The 19,088-nt window shown below is 36.6% G+C and overlaps 1 protein-coding gene across 2 annotated transcripts in view; it reads right to left on the reverse strand.

Annotated features, from left to right (window-relative positions):
* Positions 1 to 19,088, reverse strand: part of LOC119075946 (furin-like protease 2) — a 196,903-nt gene that overhangs the window by 68,237 nt on the left and 109,578 nt on the right. For both annotated transcript variants that reach the window (XM_037182510.1, XM_037182509.1), the window contains exons 7-10: positions 14,325 to 14,628; positions 13,461 to 14,102; positions 12,898 to 13,407; positions 10,751 to 10,938 (exon numbers count right to left, since the gene is read on the reverse strand). In XM_037182510.1, coding sequence (XP_037038405.1) covers positions 10,751 to 10,938; positions 12,898 to 13,407; positions 13,461 to 14,102; positions 14,325 to 14,628 — 1,644 coding nt within the window. The remainder of the gene's footprint in view (positions 1 to 10,750; positions 10,939 to 12,897; positions 13,408 to 13,460; positions 14,103 to 14,324; positions 14,629 to 19,088) is intronic.

Consider the following 19,088-nt stretch of genomic DNA (forward strand, 5'->3'; position numbering starts at 1 on the left):
TTTAATGTGGAAAGTGAAGTATCAACTATAAAGTAAAGAAACACTGAAGGCAGATCCAAATCTTCAACGGATCATAAAACCCACGGAACCCAAGTTTCTTGTGAATTTAAGTGCAGGATCATACAATTATCAAACGTAAAGCTTGTGCAGAGTCAGCAACAGCTGAACATCTCCAGCTGGTCAACAAAGACAATACCTTTGTATCGAAAACAATTCAAAGGCAGGCTACATACGTTAAGGTCATCTATGTTTAGAATGTGTTTTGATTGTATATTATACAAGTAGAGCGTGTCTGGTAAAGTTCAGCTGTTGCTGATTCTGCACAAGCTTTACGTTTAATAATTGTATTTCGTTCGGGGTAGCACTTTCTGTAGAATTGATGGAATGTGGTGAATATGATGTCGGGAATGTTGGAAAAGTATTTCAACTCTGCGTGAATTGTATTTCAATTGAAAGTGCTACAATGAAATGGTCGTCTGCTCAGTGGTTAATATACTTTCGTATCAACCGCGTCAATCTGATAAATTACCTTTCTTATGGAGGACTAGATTACTGGACTAGTCTGAGATGATAAATTCCCATCTTAATTATACAGCTGAGTACTCAGCCGAAAAACCAATTCACCCTAATCTCTAGCGCTCTTGATGCGGACGAAACTAATTATTTATAAGAAATAAGGAAGGCAACAAGAGGAGAAAAAAAAATTATTAAGAAAAACAAATGAACCGACAGCAGAAGTGCTTATTAAAAGTTCACCAAAAATTCAAATTGTGTTGGAAAATATTTTTCCTTCGAAGAATGGCCTAGAAAACCATAAAAAACTTAATTAATTATCAGATTCTCTCTTGTGTTTCGAGAGGAGAGGGAAAAAAATTTAACGTTTTTTTTTTCGTCGTAGGTTTAATTTGCACAGAATCATACTCCAGATCCGGGAGCACTTGAAAAACTCTTCATAAATACTTTGTACATATAATCCATCTTCCCCAGCAGCATACATTTTTACTTATATGGGAGTGTATAGTAGCACTAGGATATACATTCATATAGAACGACATATATACCAAAATATCGCGTCTACCATAATATGAAAAGTCGTCGGGAAAAAAAAGTTCTTTCTAAAGTTTATTAAAAGCTTCTCTGAAATTACTTTTTTAATTGAAAATATTCATTTATATTCATTAATGGATACATTGTAGAGAGTAAATAAAATTTCAATTTTGATGCAAAGTTATGTCAAAATTTACACAGAGCGAACAGAATAATAATAAAAAAAAAAACGAAAACATTTACGTAATACCTAAAAAGAAACCGGAGTCTTTGTCGTCGTCGTCTCATTTCATTTACTTTGTTACAAAAAATAAATGTTATGGGTTTAGGTCATAGGGATCATTAGGATATTGTATGCTTTTAACGAAGGATTTTGTCAATTTTCGTATAAACCATTTCTCTTTCACTTTACTGTTTCAATTTTTTGAAGAGGGTCAGACATTTTCAAACAGCATCGAACTAATTGACGACAAATGCATTATGACAATAAATTTATGATTATCAATCTTGTTATCGATTTATTAAAAAACGACGATGATGATGGCAGGTATACATAGCAAGGGAATGAACACAGGCTGATTATGACAGCAAGAAATTCAGCTTAGATAATGGGGATTGTCGTAATGCAGTGATGTGATGTCATTATTGTAGTAACATTATAGACTGTCCACGTGAGAATCAGACCGTAAAATTGAGGAAAATATGGGAAAACCTATGACAATTCAAGAAAATGTTTTCCCAAAAATAGTCCCTGCATAGTATAATATGGCGGCCGTCATAGTGCAACAGTCTGTGTCATGTTTTTTATACTAAGTACCTAACACGAGTGTTTGTTCTGGAACTTACGTCTCTAAGTATAAGGTGAGCGGGCCCAAATAAGAATAGATCAACTGTGTACTATCCAGGGAATATTTTGGGAAAACATTTCCTTGAATTTTCATAGATTTTCTCATATTTTCCTCAATTTTCCTTTGCAATCTTTGTGTTAAATTTCGGGAAAATGTTGGAAAATTCAAGAAAATGTTTTCCTTAAAATAGTCCCAGATATATCAGTGGCATAGATTTCATACTGCCGCTTTATGTCGGTGTGATGAACAATGCTGATATGATTATCCAATTATATACCACTTTGACCACGCTGGCAGCATATACACCAGCACAGACTTGGACAATAAATCTGCCTGAAGTGAACGAGACATTTAACTAAATGACAAAACTCTCAGAGATGACAGCGTTCCAAAATGATTGGTAATACCGCTTCGTCGGTCTCAGACATCAAAGCGATTGTCAGTGGCTGGCTTGGAAAGGCCATTTGGGGGCTACATACAACTCATTTGTAAAAGTCCCAAAAAGTAAAAATTTTCATGTAAAAATCCAAAAAGATACTCGGAAATCGTATGAATTCACACTATGACCAGACCTGGCCAGGTCATGTGTCGCAAGAAAGGTTCAACCAACTATATGCACTATCTGTTGCGGAGATCAACTACATTCATGTTAGAACAAAAATGTATTGGCGCTTTAGGTGTAAGCTGGCAACGCTATTAGCAAAAATCATACGTCAAAAACATGTGGAAAAATGGAATGATAACTCGTGATCTTTGCTCTTTCATAGAAACGTTACGCCCTCTGCAGCTCAAGTGCCAATACACACTGAAGATAAGATCGAAAACACACAATCAACTTTACGTTGATCGACTATTACGCTACGCTTTCCATTGTTTTGCCGGTGGTGAATATCGGATTAAAATGAATAGCGCAACATAATTGTCGATCCTATCAGCGCAGAATTGATTAGGCCTAATTCAAATGTTCAGCGAATCAGAAAACCCACGGAATCCAAATTTCGGGTGTTTGTAAGTGCTGCGCTAACTATTTCTGTAGAATTGATGGTATGTGGTGCAAATGGCAGCATGAATGTTGGAAAAGTACTTCATCACAGTGAAAATCTATTGAAATTGAAATTGTGTTACAATAGAATCAAACGTGCAAACCATCCGAAACTTGGGTGCCGCTTGATCTTTTTGCGTATTTACAGTAGTTTTAGTGATCGGTTGTTACGGCAATACAATTTTACTCATGCACTGCAATTGTTACTGTCGTCGAAAAGGTCGTAAAGACGATTACAATGGGAGAAAAGTGAAATTCTTCATCTAATTTGGTAATTTCGTTGAACAAATAAAGATCTAGATTTTTATTTTCTGAAGTTTGGTTACGCATGCGCTGCGTAAAGAAATCTAGATGTCCATTTGTTGAACAAATTTTATGTGGACTCATTTACAAACCTCAATAAATGCCAAGTCCGAAATCACCGCGAAGTTCACTTCTCACTCTCTGTAGAGAATAAGTGATAGAGATGCACTCGAAGCATCCGGTGAATGAGAACTGAAGTGATATGGAAATTGGATTTTTTTCATATATCGTTAGCGAAGCGACCGCGACATCTCTTTGAGTCAAAATCATTCTAATTTCGAAACGCTTTGCAAATGGATTTTTTCCCCATTTGTTGCACATTTCGCGAAGCGCAAAGTGGAAATTTTAGGTGTCAACAGAAAATGCTTTGCCACAAAATGTATGCCCACCACAAAGGGAAAATTGTGCAAATTAGGAACACAAGCGAATAAAATGCATAGAAATTCATAAACATTGCTTGCATTTCTTCGTCTATTACAAAAATATTTCGAAGAATAACCATCATCTCCTTCTCGTGATTATTATGTTCAAAAAGAACTTTTCCCAGCCATTTTCTCTGTATACTTTAATTTTACCAAACAACTACGTCCCACACCCATCCATCCCGCCCAGTGTGGTGTCATATAATAATGTTGCATGCATTCTTCGAAAAGTATTTTGATGCAACGGAGGGGGGTACTTTAACTGCATAAGAATATGGATCGTGTTATCACATTACCCTTCACTGATTGTACATTCTGAATTGCAAATGAGAATAAAAAGGGAAAATTAGCTATTCGAGATATTTCCATCATCGTTCGGGTGGGGGGCTTCATTTTCATATATTGCACTTTCGAGCAATTTGCATAGGGAACACGCCAGCACCATAAAAACACGTTGTATGTGGGAAGAAGACTTCCACTACTGGAACTATACACAGCACACAATTACCGCAAAAATTTCTTCGTTTCTGTTTCGATGAAAGAAGAAAACTATTTTCCATTGTTTTAAAAGATGGGATAGCATAATGGCTATGCATTATATCCGCTTGTAATGGGGGAAGTGGGTGATCATCTACAGATGTATACTATATCTGGCTCGTGTACAGCACACTGTACCGTATTACCAAACCAATGTTTCTTTTTCATGCATTCCGAAAATTCAAAATTAAAATTAAGATTTCCACGTAACTCCGCTCCTGCTAAAATTGTTATGGTGATGTGGCTATAATAATAAAATAATTGCAAGAATTTTCACCGAATTTTGTGGCTCGGTATTAGCTTTCCGAAGCCGGTCGTTGGTGCAAGAACAGGTCATGTGCTCATTGCTATACATACCGTAAAATAATAATTGTAGGATTCGCGATAATTAGTTTCGCAAACACTAAGAATAAAGTTGTGTAGTGAGAGCTTGACACAATTCTAGCGAATTTGCTTCGGCTGTGTAGTTTCAATTTACAGATATGAGACACGGAGATGCGGGAATGGGCAACGAGTTTAATTTTTGGTTTTGAGTTATAGTTTTGACTGATTTTTCGAAGGAAGAGAACGATTTTTTGTTATATGGCGACCCTGCTGTTTCTGTTGTTTATGTCATTGGTACTGGATTCTGCTGAATATAATTCGAAAAACTCCAATAGGTAATTATGACAGGTAAATTTTTATTGTATAGAACCTGCGGGAAGTGTCAATCGAAGAGGACAAGTCTTTTGCACTTCGCGCAAGTTCATTGTTCAGATCAAATTTCCCATTCAAAGCGTTTGCTCGGCAATTTCATCTTAAAATTTGTTTTCGCAATTTCCCGCCACTCCTACGCATCAAATCACAAAAACCATCATTTCATACCCGGTGCAGCAGAATAGAAAATATTTTAGTCGAACAAAAACCGAATTTCGCATACACCAAAAACTTTTTATCAAAAGCATTTTGAATAAATAAACAAAATTATAAATTGCCATTGAAACTATGAAAGTTTTCGCATAGCTACACCGTGGTGTTAAAAGTAATTTCTTGTTTATGGTTTCTGCGAACGAGCTGCCGTCTCTCGTAGAGTTAAATGTTTTGCTAAGTGATAAGTGATTTTGCTGGTTATAACTGGTAGTGGTTAAATGGGATGTCCGGAACGAGATATACGTAATACGTACGATGAGTACATCGGGAAGAAGGTATCTGATGCGTCCTGATTGATGTTAATTGAAAAGTAATGTTTTAATTGTCTGGTTACTGTGCGGTCTATTTAAAACGATTGATTGAAGTTAACGATTGCAAGCTAACTGACATACATAGAATTCCATTTACTCTTTAGACTGCTATGTTACGGGCGAGCAATGACTTATGCAGACTCGATGATTGTATTGAGGAAATTCTTGGATTCTGAGAGAGGTTGAAAGGAGTGAAAGTGATTTTATTTTTAAATTATTAACAGCACGAATAGATAGGTGCTGAACAGCTAAAAGAACAATTTGAATTGGATCTCTTTCGCGTCGCTATGTATAGCTGCAGTTACAGATAATCTTAAAGTATGTCATTCTTGGTTAACAAATACCATCCACGTTCAAAAGACCTCATATAAATGAATAAATGAACGAAAAATTTAACGAAGCTAAAGTGAGGTTATGTTTGAAAGTATCGTAGCTTGTAGATGATCTATCAAATATTGAATGAGGCATTTAGGTTTCAATCTGTAAACAAGAGCCGACCGTACAACATTTAATTATGAATAAAACTGGATTGGTTAAGCTGGTTATTAGACAGCAAACTATTGTGTACAGTCGACTGTTGTATAGACATTAAAAACTACATTCCTCTACGGAGAGTGGTGAGTGCAAATGTTAATCAGTCGTTAAGTTAAAGTCGGAATAAATTTAATTCAATCCTGAAGATCAATGGACCCTTTGCAAATTTGTAGCCTACATTTAGGCGGAAAATTATTTGTTTTTTGATGATTTCTCTGAACCAAAATCCTATTTTGAAAAAGTTGAACCATTAAAGGACGCAAAAATGTGTTACTTTTAAAGGAAAAATTGGCTTGTGAGTCAAAACTAACCCCCTTGGAGTCACCAACCAATTTATTTAAAATTAACACATTTTCGAATGCTTTAATGGTTCTACTTAAGAAAAAAAAGATTTTGGTTCAAAGAAATCATCAAAAAACGAATATTTTTCCGCCTAAATGTAGGCTACAAATTTGGAGAGGGTCCATTGCTCTTAACACCTTCAGTTAGATGAACAGACTAAATTTCATATTTCGTATAGTTCGCTAAAGTTGCATGAGATCCTTTCGCATTTAACTACACGACTAACATGGACTGGCATTTTATTTGGCGAAAATCCGCCGGATAAATTTTTTTATTATTTTTCGTGTTGCAACGACATCTATAAGGGAATTAACGAAACGGATGTCTATTCCTTAGAGTCGTTATGGAAATGGAGCACACTGAATGAAGTAATACTGAACGACATCACTTATGTGATCCATCCAAAATTTAAGATGTTTATTTCGACAAATAAACAATTTAAGCAAATGACATCGCATTCAAAGTAAAATCCTACGTTCTTTCTTCTTGTTACGCAATAAAATGTTTATTAAAATTTTGGGTAAATGGGATCATCTGTGGTGGTAGTACATACAACATCAAGTATGATATTATGCATCATATGTCTCGCTGAAGTGAATTTATTAAATTGATTTCAGTTTATGCGATTTTTCTTTCTCCTCTTCCATATTTAAATTGCGCAATATTTTTGATATTTGAATTTGTTTTGCATGATAAATATATATGTAATGCTACTGAGTATATAGACACGCATACATCACGATAAACACAGTGCAAACACTTTGTATTTATGTGATATAGTACACAGCCCGATGACATAAAAACAGGCAAAACACACAGCATTAAATATCAAACATCAATTTTTTTTCCGGAATTTTCCATGGCAAAAATGTGTACAAATGAAAAACGATTAAAAATATTCTTCAATTTCATGGAATTTGATGTTCAATTTAAATTATTATTTATATTTTTGTGTTCGCTTGGGTGTATGATATATATTTTATATAAAAAAATAAAATAAAATGTAACGCGAGTCGCACACACATTTTGCATGGATCCATATGTAAAGTGGGATTGGATATTTTTTGAGTATTTTGTTGCAAATAAAATTTTTACAAAAAAAATTGTAATAATAAAAATGGATGGAAATTGGTCGGGCATGACATTGTCAGACATCAAGCATGTATAATGCTTATTAGTCCACACAAATTTTTCAGTTTAGTTCAGTAAGTTTATCCCTGACATCCTGAGTTTATACAAAATCGGTTTATTCGCGGAAAGACGTTTATCCGATTGAATACTATTACCCGCAGGCTAGTCTATTTTTCTACCGTTTTTTATTTTATTTTTTTCATTGGCGGAGAAACAGAGTATTCCTTTGTGTTGTGTTTCTGGTTGAAAATACTTTTGTTTTATCTAGGGTCGAAAGTGGTCCATTACAACCCTAGTGCTAAAAAGATGAAAGGTAGAGTTTTTATGTGAATTTTGTTGATCCGAGTCATAGCCGAGGTCAATAAACACACGAAAACGAGATTTTTCATTTATATCTCGAGTTATGTAATGGATAAGGGCGTCGAAAGCAGCGCTTGAAACGTGAAAAGTACGGGTTTCGACGCATGTAGCATCCATTACATAACTGGCGATAAAACTGCAAAAGACTCGCTTGTGTGTGTTATTGACCTCGGCTTCGCCTCGGATCAGCAATGCGCACGAAATGTGGACTTTTCAACTTTTTATCTCTTGTTATGTAAAACACTATTTCGGAAAAATCGACCGAATGAGACCGATAAATTCTGGAGGTTACAACGTAAGCTAAGAAGCAGATAAATTGGAAAATACGCTCGCGGTCATCAGAAATAGTTTTTTTTTTTAATCTTTTCATCAAACAACCTCAAAATCGAAGAAAATCATTTAAAAAAATTGTCAGAAATTTACGAAAATCTACAAAATTCCTTAAAAACTGATGAAAATTCTCGGAAATCCAGCGAAATCTCAGTCTCATAGAAAATCCTATGCCAACGAAATTTTCAAATTTCTGCAACTCAACGTAACCCCAATTTTAGTAGGGAAACAAGATTTGATAATGCACTGACAAAAAAGAATTGAAAATCTTACCTGCAGCAGGTAGTTTTGTCTTCAGGTAATGTACATTATTTGCCACAGTTGTCTTTTTTGTATGAGGCACTACAGCTGCGGCAGCTATTGTAGATTACCTGGAGATAAAGCTACCTGCTTCTTACCTGTAGCAACTCTTTCAACTCCTTTTTGTCAGTGTACAGAGGGTTACGTTTCATCTACACTTCACTGTACATAAATTCGACTACATAAATAAGAAATGAACTATGGTCGACTCTAGCCGTTTTATGTAGCAAAACGATTGTTAAAACAACTGAAGTAAAAGATTTGAAATCAATCTGTTGGAAATACTTGGATGAACCAAATGAAGGAATAGATTCAATTTTGTATTGAATGTATGAATCGATTCTGTGAAAGGATGTGTCGAGTCTGTGAAAGCTTACATCGATTGCGAATTGGGATTATATTTCCATAGGTTCAAAGACTATGTATGAAACGTCTGTCAACAGCTTCATCTAACATTACTTTCTGTTGTATTTGAAAGGTTTTTTTTAGGATATTAGGATATTGCTCGTATGTGGACTGATCAGAATAAATTGAATTTTAATTGCTAGAAGTTGTAATTTCATGACTGTGCGAAGGCAAATCACAAAAGATTAGTAAAACAAATTCGCAGCCGCACTTAAAAGTCCCGACATTTATTCACCTGAAGGGTGCTTGGATATGCAAATACACGTAAATAAAAGTTCGCTATTACTATGGATGTATGTCACTGATTAAACCAAACAAAATTTAATTTTTTTCCCTCTTTTTTTTTCATTTTAATTACAAATGACATCCTCTGTAATTACAAATTTACGCAAATAAATAGTGCGGCAAATTGGATTGCTAAACGGCAAAATTATTTGCTCTGTTTTAATCACGGTAACGTACAGTGTTTCAGTTTCATTTTCCTATCAAATTTGTAACAAAAATGTACCCACTCTCAAAGAACTGGGAAGGGCCAAAGGGATATTGTAGGACTACCGACGGTGGAGTAGTTGTTCAACTTGAAAAGCCTTTTTGGATATTTTCCAACAACCTCTGATACTATTCGACTCACTTTATCTACCAGAACATCTGAGCATCACTCTACAAAAAAAAAGTCTCAGTCAAACTCATCGTCATCTCCAACTTGAATGTAAAAAAAAAATCAATCAAAAACTCAACCAAATAACTTCCCAATTTTCAATTTTTCCTCACTCAAGACGGAAACTTTTCAAATGTTTTTATGACACTCTTCGCATTTCAAGCCTGTAGACATATGTACGACCGTACAATGTTACGTACATCTCGATGAAGTAAAAGTTTTTATTGCAAAACTGAATTGGATACTGCCGTCAAGATAAATTACTTTTAGGAGTCCCACAAATTTGGGTTAATTTCTATTTAAGAAAAAAAAAACTGCCAACCCGAATTCGACCGTTGATCTATTAGAGACTGGTCATCTGTTTTCGATGACGACCACAAAAATAAGTCATGACCTCTGGCTGGTGTCCTATTATATGGCAGAATGCATGTTTAAACGGATGAAGTAACAGATTTTGTTTCAGAAACGTAACGATACTTTAAACAATAGATGTTACTGATCAGTCTGGACCACTGGCACTAACTTGGAATGGGCTGAATCCTGACATTTTCTAAATGTCACCCCTAACGCGACTTCCGCGACCACGACTCGAACAAGACCACTAATTCCTGAGAGAACGTTAGCCGACCTAGTATCTGACATATCTCACCTAAATGCAGACTAGATCTATGAACACAAATTCATCCTCATACGTCATACGTCATTCAGTGTCTAAATCTTTGCAGCCACCAACTACCCAATTACCCCAACTACCCCAACTACCCCAACTACCCCAATTATGAAACCTGGTCTTGAGTGAACTTTACGACATTATCAATGCGATATAACCGTTCAGGATCATTTTGGTGGAAGGCTAACCACTGAGCCATGACTCAAGTGCAGAAACTAGTTTTGAGTGTGGGAGGTCTGAATATTACCACCAAATTAGATTGCGAATGAATGGCACATTGGGTGGCACATTGATGAAATGTCTGCATCATCAACCACATTTATAATTCTAATATTCGCTCGGTTCTTTCAGTTTCTATTTAATTATTTGAAAATGTTTTGCGAAACATTGAATCAACATCCATTTCCCCAGTCTGTAAGTGTCTCTAGTGGAATCGCGTTCCTTTTTTCAGTAAAATTTTTAATTACTTCAACAAGTAATTGATAGAGTGACATTCTACCTGATGAGACAGGGGTACAATAACGTTATCCATAATTCAGATCAAAGAGACAGGAAAACAATTTGTTATAAAAAGTGGGAATGAAATTGTTCAATTACTTACTTTCGTAGTATCCCTCCGGACACACTTGCATGCAAACGGCCAAATCGATAACATGCAGATGCGCTGGTGCACACGTCAAACAACTGTCTTGTCCAGCTCCAGCACAAGTTTCGCATGATTCATGGCATGGCCAACAGACGCCACCCTGATTGGGAAAACTTCTTGGCGGACAGCGACTGACGCAGGTGCTGGATGGTGTTATTTATTTTTATAATGGAAAAATAAAATTATTGGTTTATCTCATTTTTATGGTTTTTAATAAATAAAATTTCGAGTGGAGAACAGAGAGACGGGCGAGAGAGAAGAAGAAAGAAAGAATAAAAAAAAAACCGATGAATTATGTACACGCTGGATGGTGATGTATTACACCAGCCAGCGCTTGAATGTAAAAGGGAAAAATGGGTTTCCTTTTTTTTGTTTTTAGAGTATATGTTGGTTGGTAAATTATGGTTTTGAATGGAGTGAAATTAATTTCAATAGAAATGATTTATCGCCGTGTTACGATACAGCGAACGCTTATAACATCCATAACCTAACCACCCCACACCCACACCCGACATCTACTTATGAATGTATACGTTTTTTGTAATCGCGGTTATTTAAGTTAAAAAATATGTTCCAGTCGTGATGGACACGCACCCCCGTCCACCGTTGATACAAAGGAAATTACATGGATATATGTACTCTTTATAGACGGTGGTGTACTGCAATTATTATTAGACTTGTACGATACGAGAGATATGTTTGAAATGAATTAAAATGCAAGAACACATTTGAGATCAGACGTGTGCCATGAAGTGAATTATTGGTCAGACCAAAAAAATCTAAACGATGAAGGTAATTGCCTCGAGTAAGTGAACCAGCAGGACAATATAAATGGAATTTCAATGTGCTATGTAAGTGTCATCTGTTATTGTCATGCAAAGCAATGATAAAAACAAGCGATGAGCTCTGGCTATTGCAGTCTTTTATAGGAAAATGTGAAACAAAACTATTGAAATAGCAGATTTTCCAACTGTTAAATCAAACGAAGTAATAGATTCGATAAGAAAATGGCAGTTATCATTGTCATTCGTCAATGGCGACGGCAATTTTCCGATAAGCTGTACCTTTGAGTGGATGAGGTGCGAGAAAACAGTAAAAGTAGGAAAATAAGTATTTTTTCTTATTTTGCCGCCAATAGTTGCTGTTGTATGTCGCACACCATTTTTGATTCAAAATTACCAGAGCTTGAAAAAGTACTGCAAAACAGGCAAAACACGCTATTTTGAATCGCTGGATTTTGTGTTTGAATAATTATGATGTTGTGCGAATCGTTTGCATGCATCCCCGTTCAAGACAGAAATTATTTTTGGGAATTTTAACGCGAAAAAATTCGGAAAACTCCGAAAAGTTACGAACAAATTCGGAATCTTTTTCGGATTTGTTAGAAAAAAGATTCCGAATTGGTCCAAAATTTTTCGGAGTTTTCCCGAATTTTTCCTGAACGAATTTTTCGGAGTTTTCAGAATAAAAATGGCCAAAATTAGCCGTGATCCACGAACCTCACATTCAACAAAACATTGTGACGAATATTGTGAAACATTGTCTTGATATGGAGTTGTCACTGACGGATCTGGCGGTCTCTATCACTGAGATTTATGAAAATAAAAGAAATAACAAAAGACGAACGGCTATCATCTGTTATCGATAACCACTTCAGGAATAAATAACAAGCTCTGACTAATGTGATCTTACATTTAACAAAAATCCTGTTTTAAACAAATGAAGTAAAAGATTTGAGATCAATCTCTTGAAAATACTTAGATCAATTGAAGTAGTAGACCCAATTATAAAACAGTTGGTCATCAGTCTATTAAAGGTTAAAGTCAAAATCACACTTGCGAGTCTGTTAATACTACATGGTCAATGTACACTCTTCGTGGTTCTTTATATTGCGTTCTAGTTTCCCTTCATTTATGGAAACAATTACCTATGCTGTTAAAGCAGGCGAGACTGCACGGACACGAATTAATAAAAAGAAAATGAAAAATTGCCGTAAATTATGCACTGTGACCGAGGAATCGTATTATGTTTTCAAGGTAAGGGTGACCGTTGCGTCCAATTAATCAATATAGTAATTTGATGTAGAAAAACGTGATACTCACTTGTCAAGACGATAATGTTTACATGCCACACACTGTGTGGGACCACGACCATAACATCCCTGCTGATCACATTCCGGATCACAATCGTGCAAAACAATTTTATTGTTCGAATCTGCCATGACGATTTCCCGTTGCGGTGTCGGTATATTATGGCCGTCCAATGTCGACACGGATTGTTCGTTGTTACTGGCCGCACCGTTAAACAAATTCTGGTAGTTTACATAGCCGGAATACAGATCGGTGTTGTAATTGTAGCCGAGTGGCTGTTGGCTGAGATCCGAATCGGTTGGAAAGACAAATGGAGCGCGTTGGGTCGATTCACGGAGATTCGGATCGTTCTTCAAGCGAATGGGATTGGATTGCGTTCCGTAGAATATCAGTTGCCATTTCGATAGAATTCCAGCTTGATTGACGCGTCGTCGTCCGCCGTTAATAATTTGCAGTGTCCATCGGCCTTCGGCTTTCTCTCCCCAGAAGTGTACGCTCAAGAAAGGCCAATCGTCGAAATTGCTGCAAGGATTTTACGTTAGCTTTGTCGAGTAAGTGCATGCATTGAAAGTTACCTCTTGACAACATCCCTCGGCCGTTCGAATAGCAACGTACTCGTCGTTCCCATCGGTGACGTCAACAAAATACGCAAATTGCCTCTCGGGAAGAATCTCAAAGTGATTTTGCATTGAACGTGCTCCAGGAACCGGACTTCATTTATTGTCCCGGCGCAGCCATTGACATCCATATGCGTTTGTAGCGTGTATCCAACGGAACCGTCAATCGGTCGATCTTCGTTTATTTCACGAGACTTGCAAATATGTTGTGGCGGCACAATAGTCCATTGTTCGGCCAAACTGACCATTCCACCGGCATCCATTAGTCCATAACCGAATTTGTGGCTCACCTTTCGTTTCACTCCGTTCAGTATCCATCCAGTCTCTTTGTCTAATGGATCCGGTCGGGACGTTAGAATGACTAAATACTGCATGTCTCTCCACGTTAAAGTCGGACTGGCTTCCAAAGCTAACGCACATATACCAGCAGCAAGTGGTGCTGATGCAGACGTGCCTGTATGTTCGACGGTACATATTCTGTCTGGCCGTAATCGGCCGTCCATATCAACTGTAGCCACACTCTTATCGTGTCCTGGCGTACCACTGCTGTATGTTGTTGCCAATGTTGATGAACACTCTTCGAGATACCATGGCTTGTAGCTGGAATAAGCGAATGCGATAAATTAACCCAATATCCATATCCGAAACCTATCCCAAAATCCCATCAAAATTAATCACATCGTCATTATACATCAACCTCCCCCCACTGTCGCATTCAGATTTAAACATAATCGCAATTTAAACAGTCAAGCTATTAGTTAGCCTCAAAACATAACTTTCGTAATCAACAAACAGAATCTTAACATGACAAATTGTACTCACCCTCCCTGCGAAGCACTTGATATAGAAAGGGTGAAAATTGAGTTCGTATATCCATCACAATTACACGAATCTGTATAGCGACCACCATTGCCAGACGCCCATACAAATATCGATCCTTTACCCTGTCTGCCACTGGTCACACCGTAAATGAATGCACGACGTGCCAACGGACCTGGACCGTCAACTGTCGAACCGTCGTCTTCTGGTCCCCAGGAAGCGCTATAGATATCGATGTGATTCGGATTTAAGCCGAGTGCCTTTGCTTCGACTGCATCGTTAACACTGCCATCCAACATGCGAACGCCTGGAAGAAATCATTTGGAAGTTAGTTTACGGACAATGATGTTATTGTGCTAGAGAGTCCACAAAAATTGCATTTAAAATGATCGACGAGGTAGAATCGTAGTAATTAAGCGTGACGCAAGTGCTCTACTACAAAAAGCAAAAAAAAATATGAACAACGAAAGATAATTACAGTAAGACTTCCATATAGACTGTATACGCTTTGTACAAGACTTTTTGTTCTTTTTCATATTCAGACATGTGCTTCAGTGATTTTAATGCTCGTTGATATCGATGCCTTAAAAATTTCACTGCTGTTTCTGTCACTTTCATCAATAAATAGATGAAGTAATGTGTTGACAAAAACATACTCAGGCAGAGCCTGAGGAAATAGATCTATGCAATCGGAGGACATTCCGAGCTACACCGTTAGTTTGGGATAGTCCCATACAACAGCGAATGTCTAACCCAACCCCAAAGCCAGTACAATGGGCCCAAACGGAGGCCCCCGTGCGTGCTCTACGCTAGTAGAGCGGCTTACTTTAATTAAAAAAAAAAAAGACTTCCATCCCTTGGCCCCAATGACCCTCGATCATCTGTCAATTGTGACATTCCAGGCGAAATCATTTTTTAAACCCTTTTAGCCGTTTTTTATGCTGAAATTATCTGAAGACGGAAAAATTGCTAATGTGATGAGATCATGGTATGAAGAGACTTTTTTAATTACAAAGTCACGCTCGTACGTTGACGATCAATAAGGGATCATCCATGAATTACGTCCATTTCTTTCAGTGCTACCAGCAGATTTAATTCATTATTATCTCGATAAAAATGCGCTTTCATGAGTCTATTCCCTAATTGACACACAATTGACTGAATAAAACTCATATTTCAGTAAGATTTCATCTGCTGGCAGCACTGAAAATAAGTGAACGTCATCTTTGGATGATCCCAGAGAATGTTACACGACAGTAGTAGCATCGTCTCACAAAGGCATAAAAAACGTAACGCAAAAAAGATACAACATTTTGAGAGAGTAAACGTATGAAATTCTCTCACAAAACCAAACAGTGTGCACTAAGTTTTTTATGCGTTGGATGGCAGAGCGATAAAGCTTCAATCTAAGTTGAAAACTGTTTCTGCCGCACTGACAGTGATAAAGAGACGACCACCCTCTTGAAAGTAGGTCATACCTTTTTGCATGTACAAGTCTAGTGAATCATAAATGAAATGAAAGTAAACTTGCACATCATTTCATCGCTCTATTTGATGACACATGCGGATCTAGTGGTGAAGAAGTCAATCTATGTGCTCAAATGTTAGTATCTTACGCTACATCTTTTCTACCACAGACAAAATAAGAGATGATTTGACTGCATTTTTGTCAAAACTTCGGTTTTCAATCATGTGAGACATCGTTTCAACATGAAAATGATTATCGAGACAGTCACTCAAACATCCCGAAAAGAAATCTCTTCAATCATTCATGAGGCATATCTGCCGAAATTATTGATTTCCGTTCTCATTTGATATTCGTTTAGAAGCACCACACTCACACAGACACACGGTATATGTATATAATTCGACATTTGGTATCAAGGTTGAATCATTCGAATACTAAAAATATTTCGAAATGATGTACTTGTTGCTGTATTTTGATATTCCCGTGAGCTTTCCAATATTACAAGAAAAACACAGCGAAAAACCGTGCTGCATATTTTATTATACAAATGCCAGAAACCGAAATAATAAAAAAAAACGTAAGACACAAGGATAAAGGGCGAATGGGTACATACATCTCGTCGAATGTATTTTTCATATTAGTAGCGAATCCAGTGTTGTCGGCATAAAATGCCTACATATCCACCGTTCCAACCAGAAAAAAATATGCCAAGGAAATAATTTTTGTTGTAAAAGTGAAAGACATAAAAATTCCAATATTCGTGGCATTTCCCTGAAAAATCCAAACATTTTCACAATTTTGTGCCGCTCGGCTCAGTCGGCTCTATACGTATCACGTGTGTATTTATGTAAAATACATATTCATGCGAGCCGGAAGAGAAGAAGCGAACACAAAATATTGTACATGTAAAACTATGTCATTTAATATACTCAACAGGGTAGAGCAGTTAGGGAAAAAAAGACAGTTCCAGAAACACAACCAATTTATTTTCGTTTCTGGGAGGATTGGCGCCTTTTGCAACTTTTATTCAAAGTGGTCTACAGAGACTACTTTTGCCGTTTCTTCCGCTGGTATACGTATAAAGTAATATTTAAAGGAATAAGCTTCTCGTCTTATTGTTTTGTTGATATGAATTGTTTCAATAGAATGCTATGTATAGCTTGCAACACTCACAAAAAAAATCCATTTTTAATCCTAATAATGGTACCTGGGATAAGCAATTGCGATTGTGTTCTTTCGGATAAATGGTTTACAAGTGACGTCAAACTGAGACTGTGACACTGGTGTTGTTTACAAAATATAGAATACAGTGTACAAGTAGCCTTAAAGCTTTTGTTTTCTATATAAGTTTCGTTACCAACGCGAGATAGAACACACATAACGAATGGAAGTTGTGTTGAATCAGCCAAGTTTGTAAATAGCGAAGTATGTAATGAGCCCAGTTTTTAATCAGTTCAGTTTGTAACCAGCCCAGTTTGTAACCTGCCCAGTTTGAAATCTGCCCAGTTTATAATCAGTTCAGTTTGTAATTAGCTCAGTTTTTAATCAGCCCAGTTTGTAATCAGCCTAGTTTTTAATCAGTTTTGTTTGCAAAATCAGCCCAGTTTAAAATCAGTTTTGTTTGTAAAATCAGCCCAGTTTGTAATCAGCCAATTTAAAATCAGTTCAGTCTTTAATCAGCCAAGTTTGTAATTAGCCAAGTATGTAATCAGCCCAGTTTGCAATCAGTTCAGTTTGTAACCAGCCCAGTTTGTAACCTGCCCAGTTTAAATCTGCCCAGTTTATAATCAGTTCAGTTTGTAATTAGCTCAGTTTTTAATCAGCCCAGTTTGTAATCAGCCCAGTTTTTAATCAGTTTTGTTTGTAAAATCAGCCCAGTTTGTAATAAGCCCAGTTTAAAATCAGTTTTGTTTGTAAAATCAGCCAAGTTTGTAATCAGCCAAGTTTGTAAATAGCCAAGTATGTAATCAGCCCAGTTTTTAATCAGTTCAGTTTGTAACCAGCCCAGTTTGTAACCTGCCCAGTTTGAAATCTGCCCAGTTTATAATCAGTTCAGTTTGTAATAAGCTCAGTTTTTAATCAGCCCAGTTTGTAATCAGCCTAGTTTTTAATCAGTTTTGTTTGCAAAATCAGCCCAGTTTAAAATCAGTTTTGTTTGTAAAATCAGCCCAGTTTGTAATCAGCCAATTTAAAATCAGTTCAGTCTTTAATCAGCCAAGTTTGTAATTAGCCAAGTATGTAATCAGCCCAGTTTGCAATCAGTTCAGTTTGTAACCAGCCCAGTTTGTAACCTGCCCAGTTTAAATCTGCCCAGTTTATAATCAGTTCAGTTTGTAATTAGCTCAGTTTTTAATCAGCCCAGTTTGTAATCAGCCCAGTTTTTAATCAGTTTTGTTTGTAAAATCAGCCCAGTTTGTAATAAGCCCAGTTTAAAATCAGTTTTGTTTGTAAAATCAGCCCAGTTTGTAATCAGCCCAGTTTGTAATAAGCTCAGTTTGTAATCAGCTCAGTTTAAAATCAGCACAGTTTGTAATAATCACAGTTTGTAACCAGCCCAGTTTGTAATCAGTTCAAATTATCTCAGTTTTTAATCAGTCCAGTTTGTAATCAGTCCAGTTTGGCTCAGCGCAGCCAAATTTGTAATCAGCCAAGTCTTTAATTAGCCCAGTTTGCAATCACTCCAGTTTGCAATCAGCCCAGTTTGAAATCGACCCAGCTTGAAATCGACCCAGTTTGTAATCAGTCCCATTTGAAATCGGCCCAATTTGTAATTAGCCCAGATTGTAAGTATTGTAGAGAGAATTCTCTATAATTCAGCCTAGCCCAGTTATCATTCACATTCGCATTCTGCATCGCAGAAACGATAATATTTCTATGAGTAAAAGCCAGAGCGATAAGTAGTTTGAAATTGCGATAGTAGCGGAAATTAGATTTGAAAACCATCGAAGTTTTGAAATTGTGTGCTACTGGGAATTTCTGTTGTGAAACTGAAGTAATAGATTTTTGTCTTAAAATTAGCAATGTCAGCGCTCCATTTATTTGTCAACTAACTTCACTGCTATGACATTTTATGTATATTTACCAGAGTGAAGTTATTCCACCAAAAATAGAGACCACTTCTGTCTAAATTTTAAACGTAAATTATAGCTGTGGTACTGACAACCCTTCCGTCGTAAAATATGTCTGAAGAATTTCACCACTGTCGATTCCAAAGCCTCAATAACGGAACAAATTGTAGCCGAAAAGAAAACAAACTTGCCGACGAATAAAATGGAGTTGTAGTATCTGTAACTATTCCC

Source organism: Bradysia coprophila, unplaced genomic scaffold, assembly GCF_014529535.1.
Source record: "Bradysia coprophila strain Holo2 unplaced genomic scaffold, BU_Bcop_v1 contig_232, whole genome shotgun sequence".
Lineage (NCBI taxonomy): Eukaryota > Metazoa > Arthropoda > Insecta > Diptera > Sciaridae > Bradysia > Bradysia coprophila.